Source organism: Erythrolamprus reginae, chromosome 11 (genome assembly GCF_031021105.1).
Source record: "Erythrolamprus reginae isolate rEryReg1 chromosome 11, rEryReg1.hap1, whole genome shotgun sequence".
Lineage (NCBI taxonomy): Eukaryota > Metazoa > Chordata > Lepidosauria > Squamata > Dipsadidae > Erythrolamprus > Erythrolamprus reginae.
The window spans coordinates 5,677,419-5,698,836 of NC_091960.1; the positions used below are offsets into that span (position 1 = coordinate 5,677,419).

A 21,418-nucleotide genomic window follows, 5' to 3' on the forward strand; every position below is an offset into this window, starting at 1 on the left:
CACTGCAACCGTCACGTGTCAGTTGTCAAGCATCCATCACGTGCCCATGGGGATGCTGCATTGGCCAAAAGTGTGAAAAATGGTCATAAGTCACTTTTTTCAGCGCCACTTAACTTTGAACGGCCACTATGTGAACTGTTGTAATTCAAGGTCTACCTACATTTGGCAACACCTCAACAGTGATTTAAAAAATAATAATTATGGGGCTTTCTTGCTATTATTATTGTTTATCTCATTCGATTCTCTCCCCATTAATAAGGAGCTTCAGCACAGTCCTTCCGTTCATGCCAATAATTTATTGAACCGGATGTCTGTACACAGCCAAAAAAAACCTAAGAAAGAAACTAACACACAATGTTGGGAGGAAGGAAGGAAGGAAGGAAGGAAGGAAGGCAGTGATGAGGATAAATATGAGGGCGAGGGAAATTATCCACAGGCTGCACCCTGGCTCCCTAGGGGGAACCATCAATCCTAGATGATTTGCAAATGGAAAGGGAAATTGGGTTGGGAGGGGGGGGTTTCAATCATTGCAACATTTCATTAAGAAAAAAATTAATCTATTTACAGGTAAAATGGAAAAAGGAAGCCATTTTAAGGGATTTAGATGAGGAAAAATATGTATTTACAGCAGGGAGGGAACCGGCATTAAATTAAAACTTGCCTTCTCCAATTCCCTTTGAGAACCCCTACGCCCCCCCCCCCTCCCAAGAGATCCACAAAATTGATTTTTGCAGCACCAGGGGGGGGGGAGGGGGAGGAAAACTGCTACAGGGAGCAGACGCAACGGAATCCAGAGCAAACTTCTGCTAGTTTTCTGCCTGCTCTTAATACCAGCTTGTTCCAGACACAAACACACAAATGCGCACACACCCGTGGGGTTTTCCCCCTGCAAGAAACCCCAGTGCTACCTCTGATGGGATCGCAGGACGAGCGAGGAATGGTTTGGCCATGCCTGCCTCCTCACACAATCCAAGGCAAGGGGGGAGAGGGCTTGCTTGTTCCCGGTAAGAGATTGCGGGGCGGAGGCAGGGCAAGCAGAGGAGCAGGTCAGGAGAAGGGGTGGGGAGAGGAAGGGCAATTCCCCGCTGGAATGGGACAAAACCGAATGTTACTGGGCTATAAAACAGACCCGCTTAATAAAAACACAGCATCCGGGCTTCACAGACAGACACGTCTCGGGATGGAAGGCAATCCGGGGGAGGAACCATTAACCGTGTGAAGGGGGACGTACGAGAGGTGGAGTTTTGGAAAGCATGAATGACGAGAGACTGGGAAATAAAACCATGTTTACCCCCTCCCCAGGGGATGTTAAAAACAAGAGCAACTTAAAAACTCCAATTGGGGCAGACTTGGGATTAGCCGGAGGGAGAGGAAGAGGAAGAAAGGAAGATGGCAGCAGCTCTCCGGTCCTTCCCCTACCCCTCTTCCCCCAGGAAACACCAACCTGAACCGCTTTCGACAGAGAAGGGAGCCCTCAAGCCCTGGGATATATTTTTTTTTCCTGTTCTCCCCACCCCCCCTCCCCAAGCCAAGGCATTAGAGGACATCCTTTGAGGGAATCCCCCCCTCCCATACTTCCGGTCCAAGTGGCCGTCCCCTTCCCCAATTGGCCTCCCCCTCCACCTGGTCCCCGGGCCAAGATTGCTTTCCCCCACCATTCACAGTTCAGAGAAGTCCATGTGGGTGGCCTGGGGGTAGGGGGGTAGTGGAGGGGACCTGCCCCCCGGGCCCAGCGACCCCTCAGGACGTATTGGCAATGGGTCCTGCGCCGTCTCCGGGTGTGACCTGGCTCCTGTCAGTGTTCATTCTTCCCTCACCTAGAGAGAAAGAGAAAGACAGGAAACATTTAGTGCGAAGCCATGTTGGATCTTCCTTTTCCAAATGAGCATAGAGTGTAAATATACAGTGGTGCCTCTACTTAGGAACTTCATTCGTTCCGTGACCAGGTTCTTAGGTAGAAAAGTTTGTAAGAAGAAGCCATTTTTCCCATAGGAATCAACGTGAAAGCAAATAATGCATGCGGTTGGGGAAACCACAGGGAGGGTGGAGGCCCTGTTTCCTCCCAGGAGATTCCTAGAGAGGCCCCATGGAGGCTTCTCCTCACCTTTTCCGTCCCTGTTTCCTCCCAGGAGATTCCTAGAGAGGCCCCATGGAGGCTTCTCCTCACCTTTTCCGTCCCTGTTTCCTCCCAGGAGATTCCTAGAGAGGCCCCATGGAGGCTTCTCCTCACCTTTTCCGTCCCTGTTTCCTCCCAGGAAATTCCTAGAGAGGCCCCACAGAGGCTTCTCCCCGCCTTTTCTGGCCCTGTTTCCTCCCAGGAAATTCCTAGAGAGGCCCCACAGAGGCTTCTCCTCACCTTTTCCGTCCCTGTTTCCTCCCAGGAGATTCCTAGAGAGGCCCCATGGAGGCTTCTCACCTTTTCCGTCCCTGTTTCCTCCCAGGAAATTCCTAGAGAGGCCCCACAGAGGCTTCTCCCTGCCTTTTCCGGTTTGTAAGTGGAAAATGGTTTTTGAGAAGAGGCAAAAAATATCTTGAACACCTGGTTCTTATCTAGAAAAGTTTGTAAGTAGAGGCGTTCTTAGGTAGAGGCACCACACTAGATTGTAAATATAGCAATAGTACTTAGACTCACTGTACATATCGCTCCATAGTGTTTAGCCCACCCTAAGCAGTTTACAGAATCGGCATACAGTGTTCCCTCGATTTTCGCGGGTTCGAACTCCGCGAAAAGTATACAACGGTTTTTCAAAAATATTAATTAAAAAATACTTCACGCCTTTCCCCCCTATACCACGGTTTTTCCCGCCTGATGACATCATATGTCATCGCCAAACTTTCATCTGCCTTTAATAAATATTTTTTTTAATAAACTTTAATAAATAAACACGGTGAGGAGTAATCTAAATAGTTGCTAAGGGAATGGGAAATTGCAATTTTGGGGTTTAAAGTGTTAAGGGAAGGCTTGTGATACTGTTCATAGCCAAAAATAGTGTATTTACTTCCGCATCTCTACTTCGTGGAAATTCGACTTTTGCGGGCGGTCTCGGAACACATCCCCCGCGAAAAATCGAGGGAACACTGTATTGCCCTTAATAATCTGGGTCCTCATTTTACCACCTCGGAAAGATGGAAGGCCGAGTCAAAATTGAGCCAGTCAGAATCAAACTGCTTGTCTGTGGAATGCAAAGTTGACCCGCAATACTGCGTTCTAACCACAGCGCCACCCCCAGGCCTCCAAGTGTTACTGCTGTTGCACCCCATACACCCCCTCGTGAGACAGTTCCTCCTCAAAATTCAACTGAAGCACCACCACAAATGAGAAAGCACTCACTGTGCGAGGTTCCAGAGCCAGGCACAGGCCCGACTGAGGTTGCCTGGGACCGGATGTGCGGTGGAATGAGGTTGGAATTCAACCCTGGCTGGATGGAGAGCTCTGCAAAGAAAAAGCAAAAAGAGAGAGAGGGTGAGACATCCCATAACTGTCAGAGCAGGATTCAATCTGTATAGTCTGGAGGACAGAAGGAAAAGGGGGAACACGATCGAAACATTTAAATATGTTAAAGGGTTGAAAAATGTTCGGAAACTTCAGATCGTGCAGAATGCAGCTGTGAGAACAATCATGGGCTTTCCCAAATATGTCCATCTTACACCAACACTCCGCAGTCTGCACTGGTTGCCGATCAGTTTCCGGTCACAATTCAAAGTGTTGGTTATGACCTATAAAGCCCTTCATGGCACCGGACCGGATTACCTCAGGGACCGCCTTCTGCTGCACGAATCCCAGAGACCAGTTAGGTCCCACAGAGTTGGCCTTCTCCGGGTCCCGTCAACTAAACAATGTCGCTTGGCGGGACCCAGGGGAAGAGCCTTCTCTGTGGCGGCCCCGGCCCTCTGGAACCAACTCCCCCCAGAGATTAGAATTGCCCCCACCCTCCTTGCCTTTCGTAAGCTACTTAAAACCCACCTCTGCCATCAGGCATGGGGGAATTGAGATCCTCTTTCCCCCTAGGCCTTTACAATTCTATGCATGGTATGTATGTATGTATGTTTGGTTTTTACATTAATGGGTTTTTAATTGTTTTTAGTATTAGATTACTATTGTACACTGTTTTATTGTTGCTGTTAGCCGCTCCGAGTCTCCGGAGAGGGGCGGCATACAAATCAAATTAAATCAAATCAATAAATCAATCAATCAATCAATAAATAAATAAGGTTCAGGAGGGAAGTGTTTTTAATAGGAAAGTGAACACAAGAACAAGGGGACACAATCTGAAGTTAGTTGGGGGAAAGATCAAAAGCAACATGAGAAAATATTATTTCACTGAAAGAGTAGTAGATGCTCGGAACAAACTTCGAGCAGACGTGGCTGGTAAATCCACAGTAACTGAATTTAAACATGCCTGGGATAAACATATATTCATCGTAAGATAAAATACAGGAAATAGTATAAGGGCAGACTAGATGGACCATGAGGTCTTTTTCTGCCGTCAGTCTTCTATGTTTCTATGATTCCCTCATTTCCACAGGCTCCTCAACATCCCTGAGGAGCAGCTAGCCTACAAAGGTTGTGAGCTCCACCTGACATTCATTTTTAGTATGAGGGTCATGACACCAAGCATTAAAAAAAAGGCCCATCTTTGGGGTAGGGGGGAATGAATCTAAACTCAAGCTTTTCACCAGTGGTAGTTTAAAAAAGGGCTTTTAATTTCCCAACGCTGCTCCTAATTAATTATTCCATGACAATGCAAAACAGCACATTGTTTTAAGTCTGTTCATGCGGCAATCGAACCGTTCAAAAGATGGTATCTGGAGCGCAGGACCAGCCAGACGGCAAAGGCTGCAGGCCCCATGATACCATCAAGGGCATTTTTTCCCCTCCTGTTAAACTGTTACATGGGCAGCACCAACTTTGCCAAGGGTGCTGAACCGAAAGGAGCTACGCTGTTTAAAAAAAGAGCATTTCAGGTTGCAGCCAATTACGTTTCTAGCTGCCCTGGTTTATTCCCTTCCCAGTTCTACTTCGCTGAGGCTTGAAACCCTTTCCTGGGATACCTCATCTGACCTTTTGTATAGAGGGAAACCAAACCAAATTAATTCTCTCGGTCATTCATTCATTCAAATGCAGGGAACAGGAAGCAGCAGAATAGGATGGTAGAATAAAGTATACTGCTCAAAACAAATAAAGGGAACCCTCAAATAACACATCCTAGATCTGCATGAATGAAATATTGAATATTTCATTTGCACAACTATTTTGTTTACACCACAGCATGTGACATTGACTGTCAATCAGTGTTGCTCCTTAAGTGGACAGTTTGATTTCACAGAAGTTTGATTTAATTGAAGCTATATTCTGTTTTTTAAGTGTTCCCTTTATTTTTTTGAGCAATATAAATGAGAGTCCGTTTGGTGTAGCGGATGAGACACCAGGCTAGAAAATCCTCCTCGATCCACAGCTCACATTAGAGAAACATCTTTCAGCTGTGGCGAGGGAGGCGTTTGCCCAGGTCCGCCTGGTGCACCAGTTGCGGCCCTATTTGGACTGGGACTCATTGCTCACAGTCACTCATGCCCTCATCACCCTCATCACTACTGTAATGCTCTCTACATGGGGCTACCTTTGAAAAGTGTTCGGAAACTTCAGATCGTGCAGAATGCAGCTGCGAGAGCAATCATGGGCTTTCCTAAATATGCCCATGTCACACCAACACTCCGCAGTTTGCATTGGTTGCCGATCAGTTTCCGGTCACAATTCAAAGTGTTGGTTATGACCTATAAAGCCCTTCATGGCATTGGACCAGATTATCTCAGGGACCGCCTTCTGCCGCACGAATCCCAGCGACCAGTTAGGTCCCACAGAGTGGGCCTTCTCCGGGTCCCGTCGACTAAACAATGCCGGTTGGCGGGCCCCAGGGGAAGAGCCTTCTCTGTGGCGGCCCCGGCCCTCTGGAACCAACTCCCCCCAGAGATTAGAATTGCCCCCACCCTCCTTGTCTTTCGCAAGCTACTTAAAACCCACCTCTGCCGCCAGGCATGGGGGAATTAAGATTCCTTCTCCCCCTAGGCCTTTACAATTGTATGCATGGTATGTATGTATGTATGTTTGGGTTTTTTATATTAAGGGGTTTTTAATTCGCTTTTCGTATTGGATTAGTATTGTATACTGTTTATGATTGCTGTTAGCCGCCCCGAGTTTTTGGAGGGGGGCGGTATATAAATCCAATACAGTAAAACTAAACTAAACTGAACCACAGCATGTGAAATTGACTGTCAATCAGTGTTGCTTCCTAAGTGGACAGTGTGATTTCACAGAAGTTTGATTTACTTGAAGCTACATTCTGTTTTTTTTTAAGTGTTCCCTTTATTTTTTTGAGCAGCCACAATATAAACGAGAGTCAGTTTGGTGTAGCGGATGAGGCACCAGGCTAGACAATGGGAGACAGTGAGTTCTAGTTCTTCCTTAGCCATGAAAGCCAGCTGGGTGATCTCGGGCCGATCACCAGGAGGCAGTGAAATTTGTATGGAGGGGAAAAAATATGATACCCACGCCACATTCCAAAATTGTTTCACAGTATGTTTTCCCATAACAAGCATCTGTGCTTCCTTAAATTTTACAGCATTTGGGGAGGGAGGAGGGGGTCGGCACTGTTTCCCTGAATCCCCCTACACCAGTGGTCCCCAAACTATGGCCCGGGGGCCGGATGCGGCCCGCTGAGGCAATTTATCCGGCCCGCGGCAGCCCACGAGATTTTATCAATAGATATAATAAGCTCCCGAATCTCCTGTCAACTCACCGCGGTCTGCTGCCGAGCGAGGAGGCAGTACAGAGGCAAGGGGCGGGGAGCAGTGTTTCCTCTAATTTTTTGAGGGGGTGGGCGGAAAAGTATAGTGTCTGAGCGGCAGTCCCTTCGGGACTGGACGGCACAGAAATAATAAATAAATAAATAAATAAACAAACAAACAAACAAACAAACAAATAAAAAACCCACCCTGTTTTGCCTCCGAGAATTTCAAAATAAAATACTGTACTGTGTGTCTATAACAGTGAGCTCATAATAGGGCAACTCTATCAATATCAAAATGCCACTGAAATAGTTGAGCTAGTTTCAAACTAGATTTTGATTTTCTTTCTCTCTTCCTTACTCCCATTCTTTTTCTTTTTCTTTTCCTTCCTCTCTTTTTTCTATCTGTTTCTCTCCCTCTCTTCCTCTCTCTCTCCTTCCCTCTCACTCTTTCCCTCTCGGCTTCTGGGCAGATTTGGAAAACTCTGAGCTGATGATGATTTTTAAGTGAGCGATTGCTCACTGCTCAGCTTAGAGGGAACTATGGCGGGGAGAATAGGAGGGAGATAGAGAGAGAGGGAGAGAAAGAGAAAGAGGGAGAGATACAAAGAGGGAGAGAGAAAGAGAATGAGTGAGAGAAAGAAAGAGAGAGAAAGAGAGAGAGGGACAGAGAAAGAAAGAGGGAGAGATAGAGAGGAAGAGAGAAAGGGGGATAGATGGAAAGAGTGAGAGAGAGAGAAAAGAGAAAAATGAGAAAATGATGGAGAGAAAATGAGGGGGAGGAAAATGAAACAAATGAGAGAGAAGGAAGAAAAGAGAGAGGGAAGAGAGAAATGGAGAGGAAGGAGGGAGGGAAGGAAGGAGAAATGGAGGGAGTTTGTTGATTTAAGTTTAAATTTACTTGTTAATAAAGAAGTATACATTAGTTTATTACTTAATTATTTAATTACTTCTTTATTTTAAATATTGTATTTGTTCCCATTTTGTTTTTTACTTCAAATAAGATTTGTGCAGTGTGCATAGGGATTTGTTCATAGGGTTTTTTTAATAGTCCGGCCCTCCAAGAGTCTGAGGGACAGTAAACTGGCCCCCTGTGTAAAACGTTTGGGGACCCCTGCCCTACACCCACTCACACACATACACAGCATTTAGATGGTCTGCTGTGCCCAAAAAAAACCCCTTGGATTTTTTTTTAACCAAAAAGACCCACCCGCAGTTGTGTCCGACTGATTAGGTGCCATCCACTTACCCACAGGGCTGAAGTTGAAGAGTGGGGGCAAGTCACGGCCGTTGGGCAACCGAGCGTTGGGCTCACGCAGCTCATCAAAGAAACTGTTGGCACAGGCCTCCAGGGGAGAGAGGCGAGTGGCTGGGGTGTACTCAAGCAGGCGGCTGCACAGCGAGATGGCCTCCAGCGGCGTGCGAGGCTTAAACACCTGCAGCGGGGGAGAGCAGGTGGCGTGGTCACACCCAATCCAGGCCTTCTTCCCTGCCTCTGAGGACCCCTCCCTGGCCCTAAACCCATCACTGCTAAGTTCCCCAGAAATCAGTTAAATCCAAGGTTGGATACGGCTGGTGGAGTGATCTAAAACAGCAGCCCCACCCTTCCTTTGGGTACCAGGGGCCTTTTCCACAGAAAAAGAAGTTTCACAGTTTCGTACACGACCTAGATCAGTGATGGCAAAGCTAGGACACGGGTGCCACAGGTGGTACGTGGAGCCATGTCTGTTGCTCTAGCTCAGCTCCAACATGCATGGGTGTGCTGGCCAGCTGATTTTTGGCTCACACGGAGGCTCTGGGAGAGCGTTTCTGGCTTCCAGAGAACCTCGGGGGGGGGGGGGGGGGTCGGGGAGGGCATTTTTAACCTCCCGTGGCCTTTGGAGCCTGGGGAGGGCAAGACACAAGCCTACTGGGCTCACCAGAAATTGGGAAACAGGCCATTTCTGACCTCTAGAGCAGTGTTTCCCAACCTTGGCAACTTGAAGATATTTGGACTTCAACTCCCAGAATTTTGGGAGTTGAATTCTGAGTTGAAGTCCAGATATTTTCAAGTTGCCAAGGTTGGGAAACACTGCTCTAGAGGGCCTCCAGGGGGTGAGGGGAAGCTGTTTTCGCCCTCCCTATGCATTGAATTATGGGTGTGGGCACTCGCTGGCTGGGGAATTCTGGCAGTTGAAGTCCAGATATTTTCAAGCTGTTTTCGCCTTCCCTATGCATTGAATTGTGGAAGTGGGCATTCCTGCATGCGCGATAGCACGCACACACGCTCTTTTGGCACCCAAGGAAAAAAAGGTTTGCCATCACTGACCTAGATCTTGCACATGTGCAGATGAAGTTTTGCTTGCTTGCGCAGCCTGATTCCCCATAGGCCAGGGACACAGAAGCAAAAAAACCACACTGGGATCCGTGCGCACAGACACCCAAAGCTAAGTGCGCAGCTCAACTTTTGCTAGCGATGTGGTGTCCTTTACTGTTCCAGTAGGAACCCACTACTGATACAGTTACCCTGCTATGCCGAGACCCCTTCAAGGGTGTCCTCTCCAGTGATCTTTTAGAAAGGTAACTGGGCAATAGCACAAAGTCAGCCATCGTGTTTTATCTTCCCCACAAGCCTCCCTGTCCTCTTCCTCCCCCCCCCCACTTTACCTTTATCCATGGATGTGCTTTGATCTGGGGGAACTTAAACTCTGTGTAGTTGGGGTTCATCTCTCGTATCTGTTCTCGCGTCGGTGTTCCCAACACCTGCAGAAGGGAAGGGAAGGAGGAGAACAATGAAACCTCAGCAACTCTCGACAGTACTTCGATAACAAGAGAAAAACCCAGTCACTCAGCCCGTTAGGCTGATTCCACATCTCTCTCTCTCTCTCTCTCTCTCTCTCCATTTATCTATCTACCTACCTATCTATGTCTCTCTATCTCTCTATTTATCTATCTATCTATCTATCTATCTATCTATCTATCTATCTATCTATCTCTACCATCTATCTATCTATCTATCTATCTCTACCATCTATCTATCTATCTATCTATCTATCTATCATCTATCTATCTATCTATCTATCTATCTATCTACCATCTATCTATCTATCTATCTATCTATCTATCTATCTATCTACCATCTATCTCTCTATCTCTCTATCTCTCTATCTATCTATCATCTATCTATCTATCTATCTATCTATCTACCATCTATCTATCTATCTATCTATCTATCTCTACCATCTATCTATCTATCTATCTATCTATCTATCTATCTATCTATCTCTACCATCTATCTATCTATCTATCTATCTATCTATCTATCTATCATCTATCTATCTATCTATCTATCTATCTATCTACCATCTATCTATCTATCTATCTATCTATCTATCTATCTATCTATCTATCTATCTACCATCTATCTCTCTATCTCTCTATCTATCTATCATCTATCTATCTATCTATCTATCTATCTACCATCTATCTATCTATCTATCTATCTATCTATCTATCTATCTATCTATCTATCTATCTATCTATCTATCAGATTTCTATGCTGCTCTTCTCCTGGGACTCAGGGCGGCTCACAGTAAACAGATACAAAAACATGAAGAAACCTAATATTAAAATATTCTAAAAATCTAACTTAAATTACATTCTAAACCCCCTATATATTAATGAACCAATCATATACATTCATAGCATTCTTCACTCATAGGCCGGGGTAGATGTTAAGATTTCAGTGGCCCCAAGCCTGTCGGCAGACATGCATCTTTGGGACCTTACAGAAGACTGGAAGGGTGGTGGTGGGGCAGTATGAATCTCTGGGGGGAGTTGATTCCAGATGGTCGGAGCCGCCACAGAGAAGGCTCTTCCCCTAGGCCCCACTACATGGCATTGCCTGGCCGGCGGGACCTGGAGAATGCCGACTCTGTGAGTCCTAACCGGCTGCTGGGATACAGAAGTCAGAAGACGGTCCCGTAGGTCAGTGTTTCCCAACGTTGGCAACTTGAAGATACAGTAAGCCCTCACCTATCGCTGGTGTTACGTTCCAGACCCGGCCGCGATAGGTGAAATCCGCAATGGGGAATTTATCGACTGATAGTACTTATTTAAGTACTTATATTGTAATTGTTTGGTAAGTTTTCATTGTTTTAAGTGTTTATAAACCCTTCCCACACAGTATTTATTTTAGATACAGTATTTAAATACAGTATTTACAATTTGTGATATATTTTTTTTGAAAAACCTGCCGATCGAGTTCCGCGGGCTGTTTAAACCTGCCGATCGACTTCCTCAGAAACCCGCGAACCAGCGAAGATCCGCCAATGATTTTTCTCATTAATATTTCTTGAAAACCCGCGATGAAGTGAAGCCGCAGTAGGTGAAGCGCGATATAGCGAGGGACTACTGTATTTGGACTTCAACTCCCAGAATTCCCCAGCCAGTGAATGCTGGCTGGGGAATTCTGGGAGTTGAAGTCCAAATATCTTCAAGTTCCCAAGGTTTGGAAACACTGCCGTAGGTAATGTGGTCCCTCCAGTCCTACAAACACTTTAATGTTTGCAGGACTGGAAATAGGTTGTAACACTCTACGGGTAGAAGGGGGTGTTTAAAAAGTTTACCTTGATGATCTCCACTAGTTGATCCACTCCACTGTCCCCAGGAAAGATGGGCTGCCCCAAGAGGAGCTCAGCTAGCACACAGCCGGCAGACCAGATATCTACGAGAGAAAAGGGGTGCCGTCAGCCCTACGTGGAGAGAAGCAGCGCCCCACCGCTTGCTACAAAGAGCTTCATTGCTTCCACTTGGTTCTTGAAACCACCCTCTTGCGTCACTGGCTTTCTGGCCAGGCAAAAGATCTCGGGTTCAAAACTGAGCATCACCAAGCAGATTTTAGACACAGTTAAGGGCTGGAGAAAATGCTTGTCAATCAACACAGAAATACAAAGCCAGCTGACAGGAATCAATACGCTGGCTAAAAAAGATCAGGGAAAGAGAACGGAGTGTCTGAAACGGCACTTGCAATTCTCACCTGACCATTACAAAAATAGGGTCATTCTCTTTGTCAAGTGGACCAGGTGAAATTGTAGCCTTATTTGAAAAGAAGCCATCACCAAAAAACATGATAGAAAAAACATGCTCTTTCTAATGAAACAAAAATGAAGGTGATTGATTAAGTAAACTAATATGTATATATATAGGTATGTATATATGTTTTACGTTGTTCATTTGTTTGTTGGTATTATAATCAAAATTAAAAAAATATTTTTTAAAAATGAAGATGATCGAAGGTGATGAAACGGAGCTCTCTGTTTTCTCACCTTCAATCATTTTAAATGTTTATTTCATTAGAAAGAGCACTGTTTTTCTATCCTACATGTTGTTTCTCTGATGTTTTCTTTTCAAATAAGGCTGCAAAAATCAGTCAAGCGGACACCTGGTCCACTTGACAAAGGATGACCCTTGAGGTACAACTACAATTGGGGCCACAACTTCCATTGCTAAGTGATGTGGTCATTAAACGAGTCACACCCAATGTTATCATTTTTTCCCACCGTAAAATGAATTTGGTTCATTTTATATTTTATATTTTGCATATACACCAAGACAAATGCCTTGTGTGTCCACTTGGCCAATAAAATAAAAATAATTCTATCTATTCCCCCACCCCTCAACTTTGTTGGAAAGCCCCGAGTGGTGGTCCCACGATTCTCCAAACATGCCAGTTGCTGAATATCTGAATTCTGACAATGTGATTGCCAGGATTATTGCACCGTCATAACTTCGCAGTTGCTAAACGAATGGTCGGAAGTCGGGGACTACCCATCTAAATCTTTTTTTCCTGTGATGCAACCACAAATAACAGCTACAGCATAATGCAAACCATTTCAAGCTGACTACAACTCCCAGAATTCCCCACCTAAGGCATTTCTGGAAGTTGTAACCACACTGGAGGTTTTGGGGAAAGTCAATGCAAAACTTTTCAACTGTTGTTGTTGTTTTTTTGCAATTCACACACAAGGGTTTGCTTCCGGAAGCAACCAACATCTACGGAAGGAAATTCACTTAGTCTGAGCAGCAAAAACTTGTAAGATAGATGCCTCAATGGGCAGGCAGGTCATTCTCACCTATGTTTGAAGTGTAATCGGTGGCTCCAAAAATGAGCTCAGGCGCACGGTAATAGCGAGAACAGATGTAGGAAACATTGGGTTCGCCTCGCACCAGCTGCTTCGCACTGAAAACAACAGGGAACAGTAGATGGGGACGTCAGAGGACTAGAATGCTATCGGAATGAGGGCCAAGAGGCATAAATTGAAGCCCCCATATGACCCCCTCCACCCTAGAGACTATTAATATTTGTATTTATTATCTAACAAAAAGTAAAAATGATTCAGCGCACAATTTAAGAACAACAATATACATTACAATAAATCTACCATAAAGTTCTATGTAAACAAAATTTATTTATTTTATTTATTTATTAGATTTGTATGCCACCCCTCTCCGTTGTGTCTCCCCTGAGACACTGGAATACTGCTATCATGTCTCCCCTAGTCCATCTTTTCACTATAAATCCATTTTTTAAAATTGATTAAAATTACAAGGATAGGTTTTGTCTTGGCTCCAATCCAGTTTTGAGAACTGCAGTTTACCCTCTGCCCATCATTCAAAAGCCATAGAAATCTCTTGGTTCAGCACTCCGTGGACTGCATTGGCTGCCAATTGGTTTCCGGACATGATTCAAAGTGGTTTTGCCTTTATGGAGTCTTCGGAGAGGGGCGGCATACAAATCTAATAAATTATTATTATGATTATTATGACATATAAAGCCCTACATGTTATTAAAATCAGGGCTCATTTGCAGCGGGAAGAAGTGGGTCCAAATTGCACTTAACCTTGAAGCTCAAACCAGTTGCTCGCACTCACATCTTCACAGAGCTGTGGGAAGGGGGAAATGGCAGCAAAGGGGGAGGGATCCAACTGTGCGGTCTCAAATATCTTGGAGAAAGGGTAGGATCTGTAACATTTATTTACAGGACGTGGCTCATACATTCCTTCTGGGCAAGATGACCGATAAAACCATGCCAGCAACAACAACAACAAAAACCTTAACAGCTATGCAGAAACAAGGTCACAGAATGACCAAAACTCTGAAAACAATGGGGGGGGGGGGAAGGAAAGGGTCAGTCAAGACCACTGACCAACCAGGTGCGGTAGCTCTGAAAGTATTATTATTATTATTTATTGGATTTGTATGCCGCCCCTCTCCAGAGACTCGGGGCGGCTAACAGCAATAATAAGACAGTATACAATAATAATCCAATACTAAAAATGATTAAAAAACCCATTATTATAAAAATCAATCATACATACAGACATACCATGCATAAAATTGTAAAGGCCTGGGGGGAAAGAGTATCTCAATTCCCCCATGCCTGACGGCAGAGGTGGGTTTTAAGAAGCTTACGAAAGGCAAGGAGGGTGGGGGGGCAATTCTAATCTCTGGGGGGGAGTTGGTTCCAGAGGGCCGGGGCCACCACAGAGAAGGCTCTTCCCCTGGGTCCCGCCAAGCGGCATTGTTTAGTTGACGGGAGCCGGAGAAGACCCACTCTGTGGGACCTAACTGGTCACTGGGATTCGTGCAGCAGGAGGCGGTCCCTGAGGTAGTCTGGTCCGGTGCCATGAAGTAGCAATTGTGCTCGAAAGGAAAGCCTTTCTTTGAGGCAGCCAAGCGCAACGTGAAAATTGCCAGAAAGGCACGAGTCACAGAGAAACCAAGTTGTACATAAGGCAAAGAGTGCATGAATCTTTAGGGAAAGATTTCAACTCCCTAAGGACAAGCTGACTTTGATTATTGTATTTTAGGATTATGATTGTGATTTAAACGCCCGTTGCTTGCACGTACACACAGCGTTTATGCGCCAGAGAACAAATTCCTTCTTCACACTTGGCCCAGAAAGGTCTCTAGACAAACCCCACTTCCACTTCCTCTGGTTAGTGGTTGATGTCGCTCGCTTCTCTTACCTGCCGAAGTCGCAAAGTTTCAGTACTGCTGTATCGGGATCCACCAAGAGATTCTGAGGTTTGATGTCTCGATGACACACGCCTTGAGAATGGATGTAAGCGAGGCTGCGGAACAACTGATACATGTATACCTGAAGGAAGGAAGGGCAGCGGCCATTAGCGAGTGTCAATTTTGTATTTATTTATTTATTGGATTTGTATGCCGCCCCTCTAACAACAGTAACAAAACAGTATAATCCAATACTATGTATGTATGTATGTATGTATGTATGTATGTATGTATGTATGTATGTATAAATATAAATAAATAAATGAATGAATGAATGAATAAACAAACAAATAAACAAATAAATAAATAAATAAACAAATAAACAAAAAATGAAGAAATAAACAAAGAAACAAAGAAACAAAGAAATAAATAAACAACCAAGTATTTCCTTAATACTAAGGTCTTCCTCTAATTCTGATACAGCAAACATAATATGGTATCTATCTACCTACTCTTATTATGGATAATGCAATGATGTGATTTTTTTAAAAAGCACATTCCTTAGTCCGATGATATCAATTTCCCTATTGTCCAGCTTTGCTGAATTCTGGGAGTTGAAGTCCACCAGTCTTAAAGTGGCCAAGGTGGGAGACCCCTGGTCTAGGAGAATCAGCTCAGCATATCTGGAAGTATGGAGCTTTATTCAACCTATCTTATGATGACCAGAACCGATGGCCCAGGTTGCATCAGAGGAGAGACTTTCACAATTTAAATGAGATAACCTCATTATCGCGATCATTTGTCCCTACCGTCTGATCTACAGCGAAGCCTGGAATTTGGGATTGAAAGTCATTGCGGACACCATGTGACTCACCTTATGACCTCCGACTTTAAGACCGTTTTCAGGAAGCTCGTAAAGTGAGCCACATGGTGACTCAACCTTATTGGTAAGTAAACCACATGGGCATTAAGCAAATGAAACATACCCGATTGACACTTTTTTTTTTTTGCCGTTTCCTACCACAAAAAATGGTAGGAAATTTATTTATTTATTTATTGGATTTATATGCCGCCCCTCTCCGAAGACTTGAGGCGGCTAACAGCAATCATAAAACAGCGTACAATAATAATCCAATACTAAAAACGATTAAAAACCCATTAATATAAAAAACCAAACATACAGACAGACATACCATGCATAAAATTGTAAAGGCCTAGGGGGAAAGGGAATCTGAATTCCCCCATGCCTGGCGGCAGAGGTGGGTTTTAAGCAGCTTACAAAAGGCAAGGAGGGTGGGGGCAATTCTAATCTCTGGGGGGAGTTGGTTCCAGAGGGCCAGGGCCGCCACAGAGAAGGCTCTTCCCCTGGGTCCCGCCAAGCGGCATTGTTTAGTTGACGGGACCCGGAGAAGACCCACTCTGTGGGACCTAACTGGTCGCTGGGATTCGTGCAGCAGAAGGCGGTCCTTGACCCTAACCGTAACCTTAACTCAAGTGGGGAAGAGTCACAAATCATGGCTACATGACTGCAGGACACTGTAGCCGGTCGTAACTATGAGCCAAGTACCCAAAATGCAATCACATGACCGCAGGAGTAGGGAGGGCGGGATGCAGCAGTCGTAATTTCGAGGACAGGTCATTAAGTAGCTATTTTGAAGTCTGCCGTAACTTCAAATGGTCGTTAAACAGAGACTAGTGATAATACGTATATATAAAAAAGGATCATAATTGGGCAGCTTGCCAATCAACGTTGGTAGATCCCATCACTATGGAGGCATCAAATGTTCCTGAAAGCATCTATGGTCACCATCTCCCATTCCTACCATAGATTAACACATGGAAAACAGAGGGGAAATGCCATGGGATAATGAGCTGGGTGGATAAAGAGGATCCCACCCCCCATTCAACTAAACAATGTCGGTTGGTGGGCCCCAGGGGAAAAGCCTTCTCTGTGGCAGCCCCGTCTCTCTGGAACCAGCTCCCCCCAGAGATTAGAACTGCCCCTACCCTCCTTGCCTGTCGTAAACTTCTCAAAACCCACCTTTGTCGTCAGGCATGGGGGAACTGAGATATTTCCCCCGGGCCTATACAATTTATGTATGGTATGTTTGTATGTATGTCTTTTTAATAATGGGGTTTTTAAAAATATTTTAAATTGTAAATTATTAGATTTGTCATGAACTGTTTCATTGTGTTGTGAGCCGCCCCGAGTCTACGGAGAGGGGCGGCATACAAATCTAATAAATAAAAATAAATAAATAAATAATAAATAAATTCTGTCTGCTAAACCAATGCTAGTTAAACAGACATTGCGCCTGTGGGTTAAACCTAAGCAACCTAAACATTGGTTAAAGCTAAGCAAGAGGAAGACAGAAGACCAGAATGCCCTAACTTGAGATGTTTTGAGAATTCCTGACAGGGAACCTAGAGGGAAAGGAGAGAGAAAACAGAGAGAATGAAGAATGTGGGTAGAAGAAAAAATAAACAGAACAGGAAGGCGAGCAAATAGGCCCATTTCAGGATTCACATGATGAATGTGGGCTACAGGTTTAACCATTGCATTGTGTGACCGTGAACATGAATATTACTTGATTTTAATGCTTTTTAAAATACACTGCTCAAAAAGAATAAAGGGAACACTCAAACAACAGAATATAACTCCCAGTAAATCAAACTTCTGTGAATTCAAACGGTCCACTCAGGAAGCAACACAGATTGACAATCAATTTGTGAAATTTGCTGTTGTGCAAATGAAATATTCAATGAGAATATTCAGATCTAGGAGGTGTTATTTGAGTGTTCCCTTTATTTTTTTTGAGCAGTGTATATTATTGAAAGAAAAAATTAGGAGGAGTTTATTTGAAACCACAAAATAGTGCAAGTAATTTTTCTTAATGGCGAAATCCACTTCTTTTTGTCTGACCCGAGGCAATCTGCAGCCACCACCCACATCAACCATCAAGGCCAGATGGAGGATCACGATGGCGTCCAAATTATGAATCATCCTTTGCCCAAGTTCATTACCGCTTGCCCCGAGGGAAGCATCCCTGGATAAAGGAGGGAGACATGCAAAGTCTCTCCCAGACGTCTGCTTCCTGGGCTGCCTATGGCTCTCACCACCATTTGCACCAAGGAGCAATTCCAGAAGTTCTCCTTTAAAAAATCATTTATATTTCTCTGCAATCTTTTGGATTGATTAAAAGCCATTTTCAGAGGACCGGACTCCCGAAAGGCTTGAAGGAAATCATGATATTAATGTAATAAATAGATAAAGAGAGTCAATTTGATATAGTGGTTAAGACACCAGGCTAAAAACTGGGAGGTAGTAAATTCTAGTTCCACCAAATCCATGAAAACCAGCTGGATGACTTTAGGCCAATCACTAGGAGACGGTGAGTTCTAGTTCCACCTTAGCTGGACAGCCCACTGGGTAACTTTGGGCCAATCATTCTCTCTCAGTTATAACTCAGCTCACAGGAACAGAGAGGGGAAAGTAGGAGGAGCAATAAGTACTAACTGGGTTAAATTAAATTGCTGTTTTATTTGTAAAAAATAATAATGATAGGAGATGATGCAGTCAGGCGGTAGGGAAAGCAAGTAGGATGCTTGGCTGCATAGCTAGAGGTATAGCAAGCAGGAAGAGGGAGATTATGATCCCGCTGTATAGAGCGCTGGTGAGACCACATTTGGAATACTGTGTTCAGTTCTGGAGGCCTCACCTACAAAAAGATATTGACAAAATTGAACGGGTCCAAAGACGGGCTAGAAGAATGGTGGAAGGTCTTAAGCATGAAACGTATCAGGAAAGACTTCATGAACTCAATCTGTATAGTCTGGAGGACAGAAGGGAAAGGGGGGACATGACCGAAACATTGAAATATGTTAAAGGGTTAAATAAGATCCAGGAGGGAAGTGTTTTTAATAGGAAAGTGAACACAAGAACAAGGGGACACAATCTGAAGTTAGTTGGGGGAAAGATCAAAAGCAACATGAGAAAATATTATTTTACTGAAAGAGTAGTAGATCCTTGAAGCAAACTTCCAGCAGACGTGGTAGATAAATCCACAGTAACTGAATTTAAACATGCCTGGGATAAACATACAGTATATCCATCCTAAGATAAAATACAGAAAATAGTATAAGGGCAGACTAGATGGACCATGAGATCTTTTTCTGCCGTCAGACTTCTATGTTTCTATGATAGATGATAGACAAACAGATGTAGATGACCGATAGATGATAGAGGAGATATGTAGGTAGGTAGGTAGATAGATTAGATAGATAGATAGATAGATAGATAGATAGATGAATGGGTGGATGGGTGGATGGGTGGATGGATGGATGGATAGATAGATAGATAGATAGATAGATAGATAGATAGATAAGATTAGATAGATAGATAGATAGATAGATAGATTAGATAGATAAGATTAGATAGATAGATAGATAGATAGATAGATAGATAGATAGATAGATAGATAGATAGATAGATAGATGGATAGATAGATGGATGATGAAAGGATATAGGAATAATGATAGGGATAGGATAGAAAGATGATAACTAGATAGCCATAAAGGCAAAACAGATCTTTGTCTTTGGACTCCCTACAATTAAAGAAAAACTAAAACTAAAAACTTTATGCCATGCCACTTGAAGAGAGGGACAAATCAAACCCAACCCACTTTTTGGATAAACATATCAAGAATTAAAAATAAAAGAATAGCAATTTTTTAAAAAAGAAACACAGCATCCCAAAAGCACTGCATTTGATGGAATGGTAGTTTGAAAAAGGCCAAGGTATTTAAAAAGACTAAGGTATTTAAACTCAAGTGATTAAGAAAAATGCAAGGCATGGTGACACCCAGGACAGGTTATGCAATGGAGACCAAAGCTATTTAAGTGATGAAGAGAGGAGGGGAGGAGCCTATTTTTTTTTATAAAAAATGGCTTTTTGTGTAAGGAAAATCTCCTCCCAGACCTTTCTGGTGAAAAAAAGCCCAGGTCAGAGGTGGTGGGAAAGACTTCAACCAGAGCCCCCGGAAAGCTGCTATTTTTAGTTTGATAATGCCCAAAATGATGGAACTAAAGGTTTTCTGAGGAATCGGGACATTTTCTTGGTACAGTCTCATGCAGGTTTTTATAAGTACAGAAAGAATAAGGAGATCTTGAAATCAGATAGGAATCCATCCAGTCACTCGAAAGTAAACAGAAGGCAAAGAGCTACTGCTAAGATTTTTATTAATATTGCTTCTTCATTGCTTATTTGACCCCTATGACAATCATTAAGTGTCGTACCACATGATTCTTGGAAAATGTATATTTTATTTTATGTACGCTGAGAGCATATGCACCAAGACAAATTCTTTGTGTGTCCAATCACACTTGGCCAATAAAATTCAATTCTATTCTATTCTATGCGAAGAGGGGTTAAACAAGAATTTTGATGCCACTTTAGAGGTCGCTGGAGATCAACTTCCAGGCTAACGGTGAGGGATGCCAGGCTTTGGGATCCAAGCAACAACTGGAGAACTACTATTTCCCTGTGTCCGTCTTGGCATTGCAGCCCAAATATTACTGTTCTTCCCTGGGTAATGCAGGTAGGCAGGTAGGTAGGAGACAACAACCAAGGTGTATCTAGGCCAAGCCCTACAACAATTAATTTCATTGAAAATCCAGGGACTTTGATTTGGACCCAGTCGAACTTCTCCCACCCACAGTGTAAAACCCAAACAATCAGTGGGCAGGCCCAACAATAGTCACACCGAATTCGTGCCTTATAAATAGAAGGTTCATTCTAGCGAAAAAGTCTATCTCTCTGGCTGCTAAAAAAAATGACACCAATACAATGGCATATTATTAAATAGCCTGGGGAGAGGGAAGGCGTAAGTGCTTGATGGACAGAAATAATTTTACAGGAATAACTTCCCTTGTAAGGCAGCATTAAGGGTGAAGGATTCCATTTCAAACAAGTTTTTTTTTTCATGATAATCGGAACGAATGCTCCCAAAGGTATTACCCCCATTCTGACATGCATTCTGCGGAACCAGCAAACTGAAATCGATTCCCACAACTTCCTCCAATTCTCCCTGTGCAAACGACGGCTTGGTTTTCACCTAAACCTACGCCATGATTTTTAAACTCTGATTTGCTGATCAAAAGCTACCATGGCCTGCTCATAACACAAAGAAATGATGGAAGAGAGGCCTAGAGAGGTAACGAATGCCATGAAGGGCTACCTTTGAAAAGTGTTCGGAAACTTCAGATCGTGCAGAATGCAGCTGCGAGAGCAATCATGGGCTTTCCCAAATATGCCCATGTTACACCAACACTCCGCAGTCTGCATTGGTTGCCGATCAATTTCCGGTCACAATTCAAAGTGTTGGTTATGACCTATAAAGCCCTTCATGGCATCGGACCAGAATATCTCCGAGACCGCCTTCTGCCGCATGAATCCCAGCGACCGATTAGGTCCCACAGAGTGGGCCTTCTCCGGGTCCCGTCAACTAAACAATGTTGGTTGGCGGGCCCCAGGGGAAGAGCCTTCTCTGTGGTGATCCCGACTCTCTGGAACCAGCTCCCCCCAGAGATTAGAACTGCCCCTACCCTCCTTGCCTTTCGTAAACTCCTCAAAACCCA

General features: G+C 44.0%; 1 protein-coding gene across 2 annotated transcripts in view; it reads right to left on the bottom strand.

Moving 5' to 3' along the window:
• Positions 1-276: 276 nt before the first annotated feature.
• The window catches only part of GSK3A (glycogen synthase kinase 3 alpha), a 31,121-nt gene continuing 9,979 nt past the window's right edge, over positions 277-21,418 (bottom strand). For both annotated transcript variants that reach the window (XM_070765020.1, XM_070765019.1), the window contains exons 5-11: positions 14,793-14,923; positions 12,896-13,002; positions 11,390-11,487; positions 9,429-9,524; positions 8,032-8,218; positions 3,332-3,433; positions 277-1,817 (exon numbers count right to left, since the gene is read on the bottom strand). In XM_070765020.1, the coding sequence (XP_070621121.1) occupies positions 1,741-1,817; positions 3,332-3,433; positions 8,032-8,218; positions 9,429-9,524; positions 11,390-11,487; positions 12,896-13,002; positions 14,793-14,923 (798 nt within the window). In that variant the 3' untranslated portion in view covers positions 277-1,740. The remainder of the gene's footprint in view (positions 1,818-3,331; positions 3,434-8,031; positions 8,219-9,428; positions 9,525-11,389; positions 11,488-12,895; positions 13,003-14,792; positions 14,924-21,418) is intronic.